Source organism: Calliphora vicina, chromosome 2 (assembly GCF_958450345.1).
Source record: "Calliphora vicina chromosome 2, idCalVici1.1, whole genome shotgun sequence".
Taxonomy (NCBI): domain Eukaryota; kingdom Metazoa; phylum Arthropoda; class Insecta; order Diptera; family Calliphoridae; genus Calliphora; species Calliphora vicina.
In genome coordinates, this window is record NC_088781.1 from 67926934 (window position 1) to 67941218 (window position 14285).

General features: G+C 32.3%; 1 protein-coding gene across 1 annotated transcript in view; it reads left to right on the plus strand.

Annotated features, from left to right (window-relative positions):
• The window catches only part of ed (echinoid), a 253649-nt gene that overhangs the window by 211170 nt on the left and 28194 nt on the right, over positions 1–14285 (plus strand). The window contains exons 6-7 of the mRNA XM_065502357.1: positions 592–2775; positions 2882–3283. Coding sequence (XP_065358429.1) covers positions 592–2775; positions 2882–3283 — 2586 coding nt within the window. The remainder of the gene's footprint in view (positions 1–591; positions 2776–2881; positions 3284–14285) is intronic.

The window sequence follows — 14285 nt, forward strand, 5'->3', positions numbered from 1 at the left end:
GCTGATTTTGCTGAGATTTAGTTTTTTTCGTTGGATGTTTCAAGCAATTTTTGGTAATTAAGCTTAGATTACAAGAAAGCAATGTGCGTGCGTGTCTGAATTTTAATAAGTTCACCAAAGAAAACTCGAGCAATAATTTTGTAACAGGAATGAGAGGGTACGTTGGGAGGTTAAATGTAAATGGCAACATTAAGGTTATTATTAATAATTCTTCATCTATTGGGCCAATTATTATGATTACATAGTGTGTAAGCGTGTATATCTTTGTGTTTGCTTACTATAGCAACCTTAAGTTATTTAAGAAAGTATCAAGGAAACATGGAGGAGTATTCAATTAACACAAAAATTTTGATAAACTTACCTTTTCGTCTAAAACAGAAAAATAATAGAAATGTAAAGGAGATGGGGTTCATAGTCTATTGTCGTTATTTGTTTATCAATTTGGCACATGCCAAACAGTTTTATGTTTATTAATTTTTTTGTTTTGTCCACTCTCCATCCTACAATCTTAATAAACCTGCTGATAAGCATGAATTCATTTTCTATTGTTTGTTTATTTTATTTGATTTTTTTCTTGTTGCTTATTTTCAGATTATCCACGCGTTGAAGTTGGTCCTGAGAATCCACTGCGTGTAGAACGTGATCGTACTGCCAAATTGGAGTGTAATGTTGATGCTAAACCCAAGGTACCTAATGTGCGTTGGACACGCAATGGTCGCTTCTTTAGCTCCAGTCTTACCCATACTATACATCGTGTAAGCATACAGGATGCTGGCAAATATACATGCTCGGCCGACAACAATTTAGGCAAGACAGGAGAACAGGAACTGATATTGGACATACTGTATCCACCCACTGTGGTAATTGAGTCGAAAACACGTGAAGCGGAAGAAGGCGAAACAGTTAATGTGCGTTGTAATGTAACCTCTAATCCAGCACCCATAACAGTGGAATGGCTAAAGGAAGGTTCGCCTGAGTTCCGTTATTCGGGGGATGTCTTAACATTGTCTTCGCTGAGGGCGGAAAACGCTGGCAACTATATTTGCAGAGCCGTAAACATCATACAGTCATATGGCCAGGAGAGAAGTGAACGCATTGGCAATTCAACTGTGGCCTTATTGGTGCGCCATCGTCCCGGTCAGGCTTATATTACACCCAACAAGCCAATTGTACATGTTGGAAATGGTGTCACCTTGACATGCTCGGCAAATCCTCCCGGTTGGCCCGTTCCCCAATATCGCTGGTTCCGTGATATGGATGGTGACTTTACGGCCACTCAGAAAATCTTGGCTCAAGGTCCTCAATATTCCATACCCAAGGCTCATTTGGGCAACGAGGGCAAATATCACTGTCATGCTGTCAATGAATTGGGTATTGGTAAAATGGCCACCATTGTTTTGGAAATCCATCAGCCTCCTCAGTTTTTGGCCAAGCTGCAACAACATATGACCCGTCGTGTGGCTGATACTGAGTATGCGGTAACATGCAGTGCTAAAGGCAAGCCAGCTCCCACAGTGAGATGGTTAAAAGATGGCGTAGAGATTTTGCCCGAATTAAATTTGTACGAAGTGGTAACTAATCCCGACCAGGGACCCAATGGCATGGTAACCGTTCAGAGCATGTTGAAATTCCGTGGTAAAGCCAGACCCAACAGCAATCAGTTGGTGCCCGGCGACAGGGGTCTTTATACATGTTTGTATGAGAATGAAGTCAACTCAGCCAATTCCAGTATGCAGTTGCGCATTGAACATGAGCCCATAGTATTGCATCAATACAACAAGGTGGCTTTCGATATACGCGAAACCGCAGAAGTGGTGTGTAAGGTACAGGCCTATCCCAAACCAGAGTTCCAATGGCAATTTGGCAATAATCCTTCACCTTTGACCATGTCTTCGGATGGCCACTATGAAATAAGCACCACTACCGACAACAATGATATCTATACGTCCGTTCTGCGCATTAATTCTCTGACACATGCCGATTATGGAGAATATACTTGTCGTGTTGTCAACTCTCTGAATACTATCAGAGCTCCCATACGCTTGCAACAGAAAGGTGCTCCAGAAAAACCCACCAATACACGTGCCATAGATGTAGGATCCAATTACGTTACTCTGGCTTGGGACCCTGGTTTCGATGGTGGCATTAGTAATACGAAATTCTTTGTCAGCTACAGACGTGTTCCCATGCCCAGGGAGGAACAATTGATACCAGATTGTGCTACTCTAGCTACCAGTAACACCGAGTGGATGGAATTCGATTGTCACCGAGATAATCCTTGCAAAGTAACGCCTTTAGATCAACATCAAAGTTATGCCTTTAAAGTGAACGCCTTGAATACCAAGGGCAACTCACCGTACTCTAATGATATTTTGACCACCACAAAAGTAAGCAAGATACCACCTCCTCTTCATGTGACCTATGACCCCAATTCTCGTACGTTGGGCATAAATGTTGGCGCTACTTGTTTGTCGTTAATTGCCGTAGTAGAGTCTATGGTGAATAGTGATACACCCATGGCTGCTTGGGAAGTTATAGATCAAGTGAATTTGCAATTGTCTGGCAATGGTCCTACCTTCAAAGAAACTGTACTGGATCGTTTGATTGCTCCTCGCCGCAGCACAGCTGGCAGAGCTTTGGGACATTCCATTAACGAGGATGAAGATGACGGCATGAACTCAATGGCCTTGGAAGATGACAACAGTCCTACTGTGCGCGTAAAATTGTGTTTACGTTCGAATCATGAACACTGTGGTGAATACACAGATGCTGAAAGTAAGTTTACTCGAAAATATCTTACAATATATTTGAATGTTTTAGCAAGGACAACTAATTTCAATTTGTTTTAATTCACTGCCACTTTCTATGTTATTTATTTCAGTTGGTCGCTCTTATATTGCCGAAGCCTCCGCCTTGGCCACCCCCACCTTAATCGCCATCATTGTATCGTGCATTGTTTTCGCCCTGTTTGTCGGCTTACTGTTGATGTTTTGCCGTTGTAAACGCAATCAATCGAAAAAGAGTGCTGCTGCCAAGGATTACGAAATGGATTCTGTCCGGCCCTCCATTGTTGCTGCTCAACAGAGTCAAGCGCCACCACCTTACTATCCCGCAAGCGGTTTGGACAATAAGGCTCTAGAACATTCTATGGATTTGGCATTGAGTATGGAGGAACAGAAGAGTGCTTTGTATGCCACACAAAATGGTTACAGTTATCATCCAAGCACAGGTGTGGTTGGTGGTGGTATTGGTATACCTGGTCACACAATACCTGGCAATGAATGTAAGTACAACACTCTCCCATACACACCATTTCAAGTAATTTTTCACAATTGTTGTTCGTTTATTTATTATAAATTTGTACGTTTTTTTTGACCAACTTGCGGTTCTTTGCAAAACAAAAAAATTTGTGAAATATTCTTTCAATTTTTTGTTTACGGTTGCGGGTGATTTTTCATTTTGTGGTAAAGTGAGAACAAAAAATACCAAATAAATAAATGCTGTGCAATATTTGTTGCTATTTGGTAATATTTCAAATATTTACACTCGAAAAAATAATATAAGCAAATGCCCATATAGAAATGGATAAGAAGTACAGATCAGCCAGCGAATCGTCGACTAATTATAAAATACTTTAATTTTTGAGGGATCAGGAAAATCATTTCCAAAACTTTTTCACATTTGATTGATTTAATTTCTGAGTGTGTTTAACTCTAAAATAACAATTTTAATGGTCAGCCAATGGAAATCATTTATCACAGTATCCGTGAAACCTACCTCTAGCATTACAGTAGTGATTTTGTTTCTTTTTCTCATTTTAATTTAGTCCTTTGGTGAAATTATTGCCATGTCCATGTTGTTGTGGTTTAATTTTTGTGCTGAAACAACAGTTTGGCATTTAATTGTTAAGAATCAAGGTGTAAGTAACAGCAACAAAAACAACAAATCGTACAAAATCATTCATTCAATGTCCTTCGCTTACACTTTATCCAAATGCCATTTATTCCATCTGCCTTAACTACTGACCACATGCCGCACTGAGACAAAAAGCTTTATGCAACATCTACTCACTCATTTGTTCAGGCATTCACGCACGCACTGCCAGGCACACACACGTAAACAATTGCGTAAAACTAAAGGTGTCTCAGTACGTGGAGTGTGAGTATTTGTGTATGCGACTGACGATGTCCGCCTTACAGTAAAAACAAACACTATGGCGTAATTTTTTAGCCAAATACTCCTCATCTCTCCCTCGAGCCCATCCAATGGCACCTCAGTAAATGATTGGGTAGATTTTGTGGTTTCACTCGTTTGCTACAATGTTTCGCTAAAAAAGAACAAAAACACCATAACAATTCGTTATTAATTGTTGCCATTGTTTATGGATCTGATATACAGTTTTTTTTTGTTGGTAATTCTGTTACATTTATTTTTCCTTTGTTTGTGGTATGTTTGGTGTTATTGTTCCTTTTTTATATTCCCTGAATTCATGCGTTTCCTTCTTGTAATTTGTCATAGGTGGTCATAATATATTGAAACTTTTATTTGCTTTGCTCTCTTTCAACATTACTTGACCAGTCCCATCTATGTACATATTTCATTGGTGCTATTTTAAGTTGTGATCTGAAATGTTTTATTTTTATATAACATTTGCTGATTTCTTACTTAAATTCCCGATTTGGAAATAAATAATGAATTTAACGTCTAAGCTCAATATGTCTTCTGATTTGGTCAATATCTGATGTTCTATCAATTAATGATGATGGAAGTATATTTGACCAAGTTATTCGGAAATTGTATATTTACTACATTTCCAAAAAATATATTGAGTACAACTCCTTTAATAGACGAATGTTTTAAGCCCCAGGAAATATAAATACATATCGTTAGCATAATGAGCAAACGTGCTATGCCCACTTTTAATGAAAATTGTGATTTTATTACAAAACGTTAGAATAAGTAAAAATACAATGTTTGTTTATAAAGCTTTTACAATTATTTCGTTTTTTCTAGTTGTTATACTGCAAAAGTCCATTTTGTGGTATTCAGATATGCTAAGAACATATTTATTTTGTCAAAATTGCAAACATTTTATCACAATCCAATGGAATTGAGTATAACTACGTTATTTAATTAAAATTAAAATGTTATTCGTAAATTTTATTCAATTAATTTTAACAAAAAAAAAACAGAAATACATATGTTTTAAGGAAATATTGGATAATTTTGAAATTTCGACTACTGATATCAAAAACGTTGCTCCACTGCATTAACAGATTACATAAATATTTAAAACAAATTTTACAGTGTTTTTTGTGTATCCTTTAGTTTCACCAATTCTTTAGTGTTACACCAAATAAATTTATGTTGGACAACAATATTCTCCATTTCAACTATATTCTCTGGGGTGCATATTGTATGTATTGTTGATAACAAAGTTGATTATAATAATAAATACAAATATAATTATAATTGCCAATAAACAAATCTAATTTTATTTCTTTTTGTATTATTTTCTTTCCTCTTTCTCATATAACAACCATAATTATTATTGGTTTTGGTCAGCAATTAAAAATAAATTGAAATGCTTCTTTATTCGGTTAATGATAATTTCGTGGAAATTATATTGGCCACTTATGAATTAATGCACAAAATGGACTAAACAAAACATAAAATAGTCGTTACCCAAGTGGGAATCATAAAGAAAAACGAAATGTTCCATAAATTATGTGTAAATTTAATAAAAGAATTTATGTAACGACCTGATAGCATGGGTGAATTATTATCGAACATTTATAGATCAGTCTATAAATTACCATAAATTCTTAAACTTTATAGCAATTTCTTTCTATAACAATTTCTTAAAATTAAATAATGCACAATTTTTAAAATGCTTTTAGCTGCATCAAAAGCTCTTAGTAAACATATTTATTTCATTTCATTATCTTATTACTTTTTAAAGAGTTTCTTGCTTACAAACATGATTTACCATTTGCATTGCATTTACCAGTTTCAGTCACTGCTAGCGCACATTTGCAAACTTGTAAATTTACACACTGAGTTCATTTGCAGTTTGTTAAGTTTATTTTTTGCATGTTTTCATCGTCTTCTTTAAGTATTTCACTTAATTCTAATATGAAACTAATTCATGTATGGATTTTAAGTTCAAATTGTTAACCTTCTTAACACAACATTAATTATTAGTGCATGATAAATAGAGCACAGTTTTAGGGTTTCCATGACAACGCCAGTATAAATGTTGCTACTAAGAATTGCCAAAGTGGCCACTGTATAAATTAAATTGTCTTCAAACTGATACAACTTCTTAGGCTTTTCATACGAAATCTAAACGAATCTTAATGCGTCCTTAACAAGACTCCCTATTTTCCGTTACACCATCAGCCATTTGAAAACTGAACTATGTAGAGTAGAGCCACATAAGCAGCATAAAATGATTAACGTCATATGCATGTTTTCAACATGAGTTCATTTCATTCATAAACAAGCAACACAGAAAAAATTGTGCAACAAAAAAATGAAAACTGTTTGAAAAATTCGTAAGTACACAACATCCGTACATGGATGGCAGCATGCGAGTGTGTGAGTGAGTGATGGAATGTTGTGCTTTTTTAAGGTCTCAACATGAAGTGGAATGAGAAACATTCACACAACAACAAGAACAACAAAATATACATTAAGCCAATTAACAAAAGCAACAATCACATTAGAGCAGTAAAAAAAATGCATGCAAGCAGGAAAAAATGATAACAATGACTTTAAAGTAGCCAAGTGTTAGTGAAAGAATAAAATAAACAAATTACGAAAAAACAAAATGTTTTTAATTTTAGAAAGCGAAAAGCTAGTGAGACATCTAGTGAGGCATATTATAGAATATGTGTTTTTATACATTTGTTCAAATGACAACAGGACCTTTGACGTGCAGGTCAATACTGCTAATTTGCCTGCTAAATTACAGCTTGTGTCGTTTGACTAAATTTTTATTTTATTTATTTTAAAATTGATTTGTTTTAAATACAAACCACAAAGAAAAGAAATCAATGCAATTTAATTGATCGCTATGAATTACAACTCTGTTTAAACTAAAAATTTGTCATTTGTATCATCCATTTCTGTTTGTAATTGTATTTATTCATTGCAAATCTATTAATGCTTGAATGACAACAACATTTTATGCAGCATTGGCAGTAACAGCAACATTTTTTTTCAAATAAATTAGCTTTTGAGGAATAGAACAACCACATTGACCAGTTGTTAAGTCAGCCACAAAATCCGCGTAAAGCAAATTTATGCTAAAACAGCAGCAAAACCACAATGGCAAATTGCAACTCCATTTATACAGAAGAGAATATTGGTCTGAAACAGGCGTGGAAAAGTTTATAACTATGAACTTTGCTTTTGTTGATACATTTTATGCTCCCACACTATTTTCAGTGTTCTATTCAAAACTAAGTGTTATAATTATTTTAATTTGGTGTATAAAAGTATTTTCTATGACAGTTTGTTCCATAGAAAATTTAGTGTATACCAGTTTTTCTATAGAAAATTTGTATAACAGTTAAACAGTATAGACAAGTGTTAAATAGTTTTTCTAGATAAAGTATTGTGTTTAACAGTTTTTTCTATATAATATATTGTTTATAATAGTTTTTTCTATAGATAATATGGTTTATAACAGTTTTTTTCTATGGACAATTATTTATATCACAGTTGTTTCTATATTAAATATTGCGTTTAATAAATTTTCTAAAGAAAATATTTTGTATAACTGTTTTAATTTTTAATTACGTGTATTTTTCTTTTTTTTTTTTTGTATAGAAAATATTCTGTATAATATTTTATATATCAAACTTAAATTTCCTTCCCTGGTTTGATTATGTATACGAACAGATAGATACGTACGACCTGGTATATGTTTGATAGAGAGAGACCCAATTTTATTTGTGTTTTTACTTTGTAAACTGTTAAAAGACAGTGTTGCATTAGTCGGTTATATAGCTATATGCGTATATATAGTGTGTATTTGAATTTACATGAATCTGTAAATGACCAAAACGACAAAATTAAATTCGTATAAATCTAAAAAGGATTGTGTCAATTTCCGCTGTAAATGCATCAAGTCTCACTTTTGTATAAACTTATGTTTTGCAGCATATTTCTAGTTTTTTTGTGCTTCCAAATAGTTGCAGCTACTTTCTAAATGACAACAGTAACCAAGAAAAATCCTTAAGGCATGTTGTAATCTAACAAAGTTAAAAGAGATTGTTTTCTCCCTTTTCTTTTTTGCTGGTATTATGCTTATACTATTTACATACATTTCTGTTTTATTTTTAAGTTTGTCTTTTTTGGATTGTTAAATTTTTACTAAAATATTCATATAGATGTACAAACATAGAAATAAGTTAAGTTGTGTTTACTGCCATGCAATATTTCCTTAAGAAATAATCAGTTCTTTAAAGCGATTATAGTTAAATCGAATAGTTAGTTGGTTATTGAAAATTGTATTTGATGCATTTAGAAAATCGTAAACTTAATGATGGTTGTATAAAACTTAAGTTAATCCTCAATATTAACTTATATCATCTTTGAAACTATTCGATTTGAGCAAAAATCGTTAACACTCTTGATGCTAAGACTTGAATTTTCTTGCTCAAATGTACTTTTATTCTTTTACATCCCTGTCCTAAGTACATCTGTATGTTGTTAGATAGTTGAGATGAATGACTCAGCTGGGATGTTATTTCTGTTAAGAGAATATGTGGGTGTTTCCTTGAAGCAACGCGCAAACAACAAACAACATGGAAACATCAAATCAGTAAAACTTAAAACACAACTTCTTTAGTAAATTTATTTTGTACTTTATTTAGCTCTGCTCTGCTTTGTTTTGTATTCCTGTCTTAAGGACTTTAAAGTCCCCGAGGAAATTTGTGTCATTTTGTTGTTTTATTATTATCTTTTCTTTCCTTTTCATTTCAATCCATTTCATTTTGTATTTTATTTCATTGTGTGATATGATGAAGTAAGAAAAACATTAAAGTATGATTTTTTTGTGATAATGTAAAACTTGCCACATGAAAACAAAGTTTAAGCAAAGCTGTTTAATGACTTTTGTGGCAAGAACACTTGATTATAACTTCATTTAATAGACAAGTTTTCTATTAAATCGTTTTTAGTAGCAGGAGAGCGGTTCATTTTGCGTTTATTCGTTTCTTTTTCGACATTTAAGCCATTGAGTATGTGCAAAACTTTTTACTTTTATTAGCTATTAAGCCTAAGCTTATGCTATAACAATATGCTACATGTTTTACATGGACATTTTCTCTCTCACACACACATTTCAAAAAACCATTTTTGGTTTTATGAGTTCATTTGTTTCTATGGCTTTTTAGTTTAATGTGTATTTTGTTGGTTCTATTATATTTAAAGTTTTACAAACATTGTCCAAAGATTAGTTTTGTTGTTTTTAATACAATTAGCATTGAATTGTTTTTAAGTGAAAATTGTGGTATATATTAGCCAGACTGTTAGTGTAAATACAGTAGAATCTCGTAAAAGTTAACCAAAATGTCACAAGGGTAATTAACTAACTATTAACTTTTCTAAGCGATTTTCAAAATTGAAAAATTGTATATAAGTATAAACATAAATTTTTCGAAAATTAAAACACTACATTTATTTTAATAACTTTCGTAATCAAATTTTAAATTTATAAAAGGTTTATAAAACTAAATTTCAATACAAAATCTGTGTTGTAAATTTAAAAAATTGATTACAAAAAATAAACTTAGATTTAACTTTGAAGTTCAGCCACCACTTTCGTGTGCAGAAACTAAATATATATTAATTTGTGAGGAGTGGTTTAAAGATGCAGTCGAGACTTGTTTGTTTTTTCTTTCTTTTGTGTATTAGCTCTCGACCACTTTTTTGCACATTTTGACATGGTCGTTATTATTTGCAAACCATTTTATCAAGATATTGATTCTTTTTCAACAGCTTTCGAGAAGCGCTCGGTGTCATTATCAAACACTTCGAAAGTGTATCGTCATCCGTCAGACAAGTTAACTGAAAAGTTAAATTTTTAGAGCGACACGTGGAGGCTGAAATTCGGATATCTTATCCGAGCGATTGACTTTTACGCGAGCCTACTGTATTTAGTTCTTCTTCTTCGAAATTACGTATTAAAAACCAAAGATGCCAAAATTAGGAATTATTTTTTAATTAAATTTTCTTTTACTTATTAAAATTTTTAATTTTTAGAATTTAAATTTATTTTGTAAATTCTACGAAATGTAAAGTAAATTCCTAGAAGTCTAGCATTTAAAATTGTGCATTAATTCTCAAACGGAAATTGAACGCAATGGGCCTGCCAGAAGGCCTTATTTTTGTTTAAGCACCATAAAGTGTTCTACAATCGTTTTAAGATATAAATTACAGCATTTTTGAAAATTAAACTTGTTCTTGTTTGGTAATATCTCTTTTAAGATTTAGACGAAACATTTTCTTTTATAATTTCTTATACGTTCAAATCGAACATAGGCCTTACTAAATTTGCCCCTTGGGATTTATAAATGTTTCTTCTATTTTTTTTTTTGTTCTTTTCGATTGTGTTTACAATTATTTTATTTGTTTGCTTCAACAACAAACAATAAGCATTAATTAGTTTTAAATAATTTGTTGAATACAATTCCAATACAAGAGATGCCGTTGAAGATGTTGATGATGTCTTAATGCATTTTAATAGTCCATTTAGAACAATAACAACTTAATTCCAAAACATTAGTTTCTGTAAAGTAAATAAATATTTGCCAAACCAAACTGACTGAATGAAAGAAAACAATGAATGGCCTATGAAAAGTTGAAAGAATTTGTAATTCTACCTTAAACAATCAAAATAATTAATTTCAACACATGTAAGTTTAATTCTACAAAGATTATCGACAATGTTGTGTACTTTTAAAACAATAAGAAATTAGATTTTTGAAAATGAAAATATGTATTGAAACGACATTAATTTGATTGCAATTAGTAAATGCATTTGGAAACAATTATAAGCCAGAAGGATTATCTTATGTCATCACTGACAAGCATTATGGTAATTGTAAAATCTTTGCCTTGCTCTTTGTTTTACCAGCTAGGGAAAAGAAAACTTTTGAATTTAATAAAATTTTGCAATTCCCCAGCAAACGCTGGATTTCTTACTCATCTTTAAACTATTTTGTTAATTTGTTTGATTTTCTTTATTTGTGAGTTAAAGTAAATAGAGGTGCTACACAGGGAGTAGTTCTGTTAAGGAGTGCGCACGAATAAAATCGTGCGTACATTGAGGTTTATTATTTGCACACAAGCGAATTTGGTACCGTTTTAGTTTTTACATTTGTAAACTACTGTCAGAAAATTGGGAAAATTTAAATGAATATAAATTCAGGAAATGAAAATTACTACACAAGTAAGCGCGTGCCCGAATATATTGGTGTTTGAGTCGGAAAATGTAAAATGATTTAGTAAGCATATGTAGAAACTCTTGGTCGTATAGAAATTACTAGCTGAACCCGGTCCGCGTTGCTGGCCCCTAGAAAAAATCTGGACAAAGTCGGTAATCCAACCTTCAATGTTAATACATGTGGTGACATTCCGGCTGGTTCCAATGAATTCAAAAATTCATTAGGATAATTCACGGCTTGTTCTTCGTTCATTACTGTGTCATTCAATTTGTATGTTATTGTTTCACCAGGCTTGTTAACATCATAATTTTTTGGTGCCAAAATTGCACGTTCCCACTGCCAATCCGAATTTTTGTAGTTGGTTGTAAGACTTGGGAATACTTTGTCGACAACGAACGAAATTTGTGGCGGGATCAATTGGAATTTTTCCATTTCCGATATCCAACAATTGTTTTGAGAATGTTTCGGCAGAAGGGTCTTGCAGAAAACGCATGTTCGTTGATACCGTGCGGCTCAATAATTGGTGGCAGAATCCCCAGCACATTCCTGGGGATTCCTTAGGGAGCTTTAAAACGCTTCAATGTAAGCAATATTTGTTCTTTGCGCCAATCAGTATGTCCTTAAGATTGTTGTAGTCATCATACTTATTGTAATAAAATGTCGGCAACTTTAAATCGATTCTTTCTCTTGATCGAGCCATTCACATCCATTCACCCGCCAGCCTATTCTGAAGATTCCCTGAAAATTTCATCAAAATCATTCATAACTTAAATAATATAATAAAACAATTCACTTATCAGTTTAAATTTTATTACGATAAAAGTAAGCACCATTTTTTTCGTGCACACTCCTTAGTTCAGTGCAATTGCAGCCGTATTAAAGTAATTGCAATAGTTTGCCGAAAAAAGAGATTGTTCAGCAAATTGCAGAATGTTTGACTTTTGTTTAGACTACTGAAGTTAAATGCACAGTGCTTGCTTAAACTTTTTTTGTTTTTCTTCTTCATTTTCTAAAACTTGACTATTTTTCTTAATGCTTTTAATTAGATGACAAGCATTTACTTTTAACCAGCAGTTTCTTTTTTTCTCATTTTTTGTTCCGGATTTCTTTTTCTTTATTTCTCTTCGAATATACATACTGTTAAGGTGTTTATCTTAAAGTGTTTATGCACTAAAACTTATACTTAGTTACACACACTATATGTATGTGAGTGTTTATACTTAAAACACTGGTCCTATAACCCAGTAAACATTGTAATTAACAGCTGTTGATTTTAGAGGTTTTGATAGAGCCTCATTTACACACATAGTAAAAAAGGAAATAAGGTTTTTTACTTAAAGTAACGAATTGTAGAAGATCTTTATGTAAAAATTTTCGAATTTGTCTGAATATTACACTGTAATTACCCCAGCTATATGTATTCCAAATCTTTGTGTATACAAAATCTTAGGTTAAGAAGAAATTATGACCTTCTAAAATATAGTGTACCACTATAAATGCAAAAGCAGTTCTAGCTAATTGTCTCGATCTAGTGTTTTTATCAATCATTGAGATCACCACTAATTACAGAATTAGTTATGTGACTAGCTAATATACCATGTGTGTGTTCTAGATGGAAGTCAATCAATGGACCTATCATAAATGACAAAGTCTAAACAAAAGGACTCTTAGTGACAATAGACTCTCCAATATACTACTTCTGGTGGGTAAAATAACTAATTTCTAAAGTACAGTACAAAAGTACACTATAGATTGTTTAGAGACATGTATAAAGTAAACAATAGGCTTCTCTCTATCTGCTCTATAAGGAGCACATACGTGTAAAGTGACCCAAAAATATATAAATTGGAGTTAGCCAAGTAATTTCACATTATTGAAAATTACTGTCTAAAAGTGATACATTGACTTATTTTGCAGACAAAACAAAAGTGCTGGGATGTTTCACCACAAGTTGTGGTTTAGTATTTTTAAGCAACGTGATATTGGAATTTTTGGAAGTGACGTAATTTTGTAGTTACAGTATTTTAGTGATGTAGAATATTGAAAAGTGATATTATTTTTCACTTTATATACCAGTGGCTTCAGATTGTAGTTATATAAAATAAAATTACTTTCTTAAATTTCATCTATATATATATATATATTCAACATATTTTCGATATCCAAGTTGGACTTTCTGCTCTCATGTTTTTTACTTTTAATTTTAAGCAAAATTACACATTATGCTTGTGTTAATGTCTAAAATCATCACTTTAGCTCTTGGAACGTCTGTGGCTTTGAAGGAAAACTTTCTTCTCTTAAGTTTGTAGCCAGTCAGCAAAAATTTTAAAGAAAAATAAATGTATAAACGAGTAAAGTGGAAAATGTCGAAAGAAAGGTTGAAATTTTGTACGTGTATAAACAATTTTTAAGGGTATTAAGTACAATATTTCATTTTCATTTCTTTTAAGTTTCAGTTTCATTTAAAACTTTTTTTAGAAAGTTCAAACTGTTCTTCTACTCAATGTTTTTTTATATTTTTTATTTTTTTTTGTTGAAGACGAAAACTATTTAAAGTTTTCTTCGTATTTTGTAGGTTTAATTTTTTTTTTTGGAACGAGATTGCAATTTTGTAGTGGTTTGCTTGTTTAGCACTTGAAATGTTTTATACACATCTCCATATAAACACCTACACACACACACTTTCATACATATGTATATGTAGTACATTTCTAACCAGGCTTTTTAGATAGATAATAGATTGTACTATGTAGTACTACAAGGATGTTGTTTTGGCTGTAAAAATTGTTTGGTTTGGTTTCAGCTACGTGTTGTACAGCCACCATA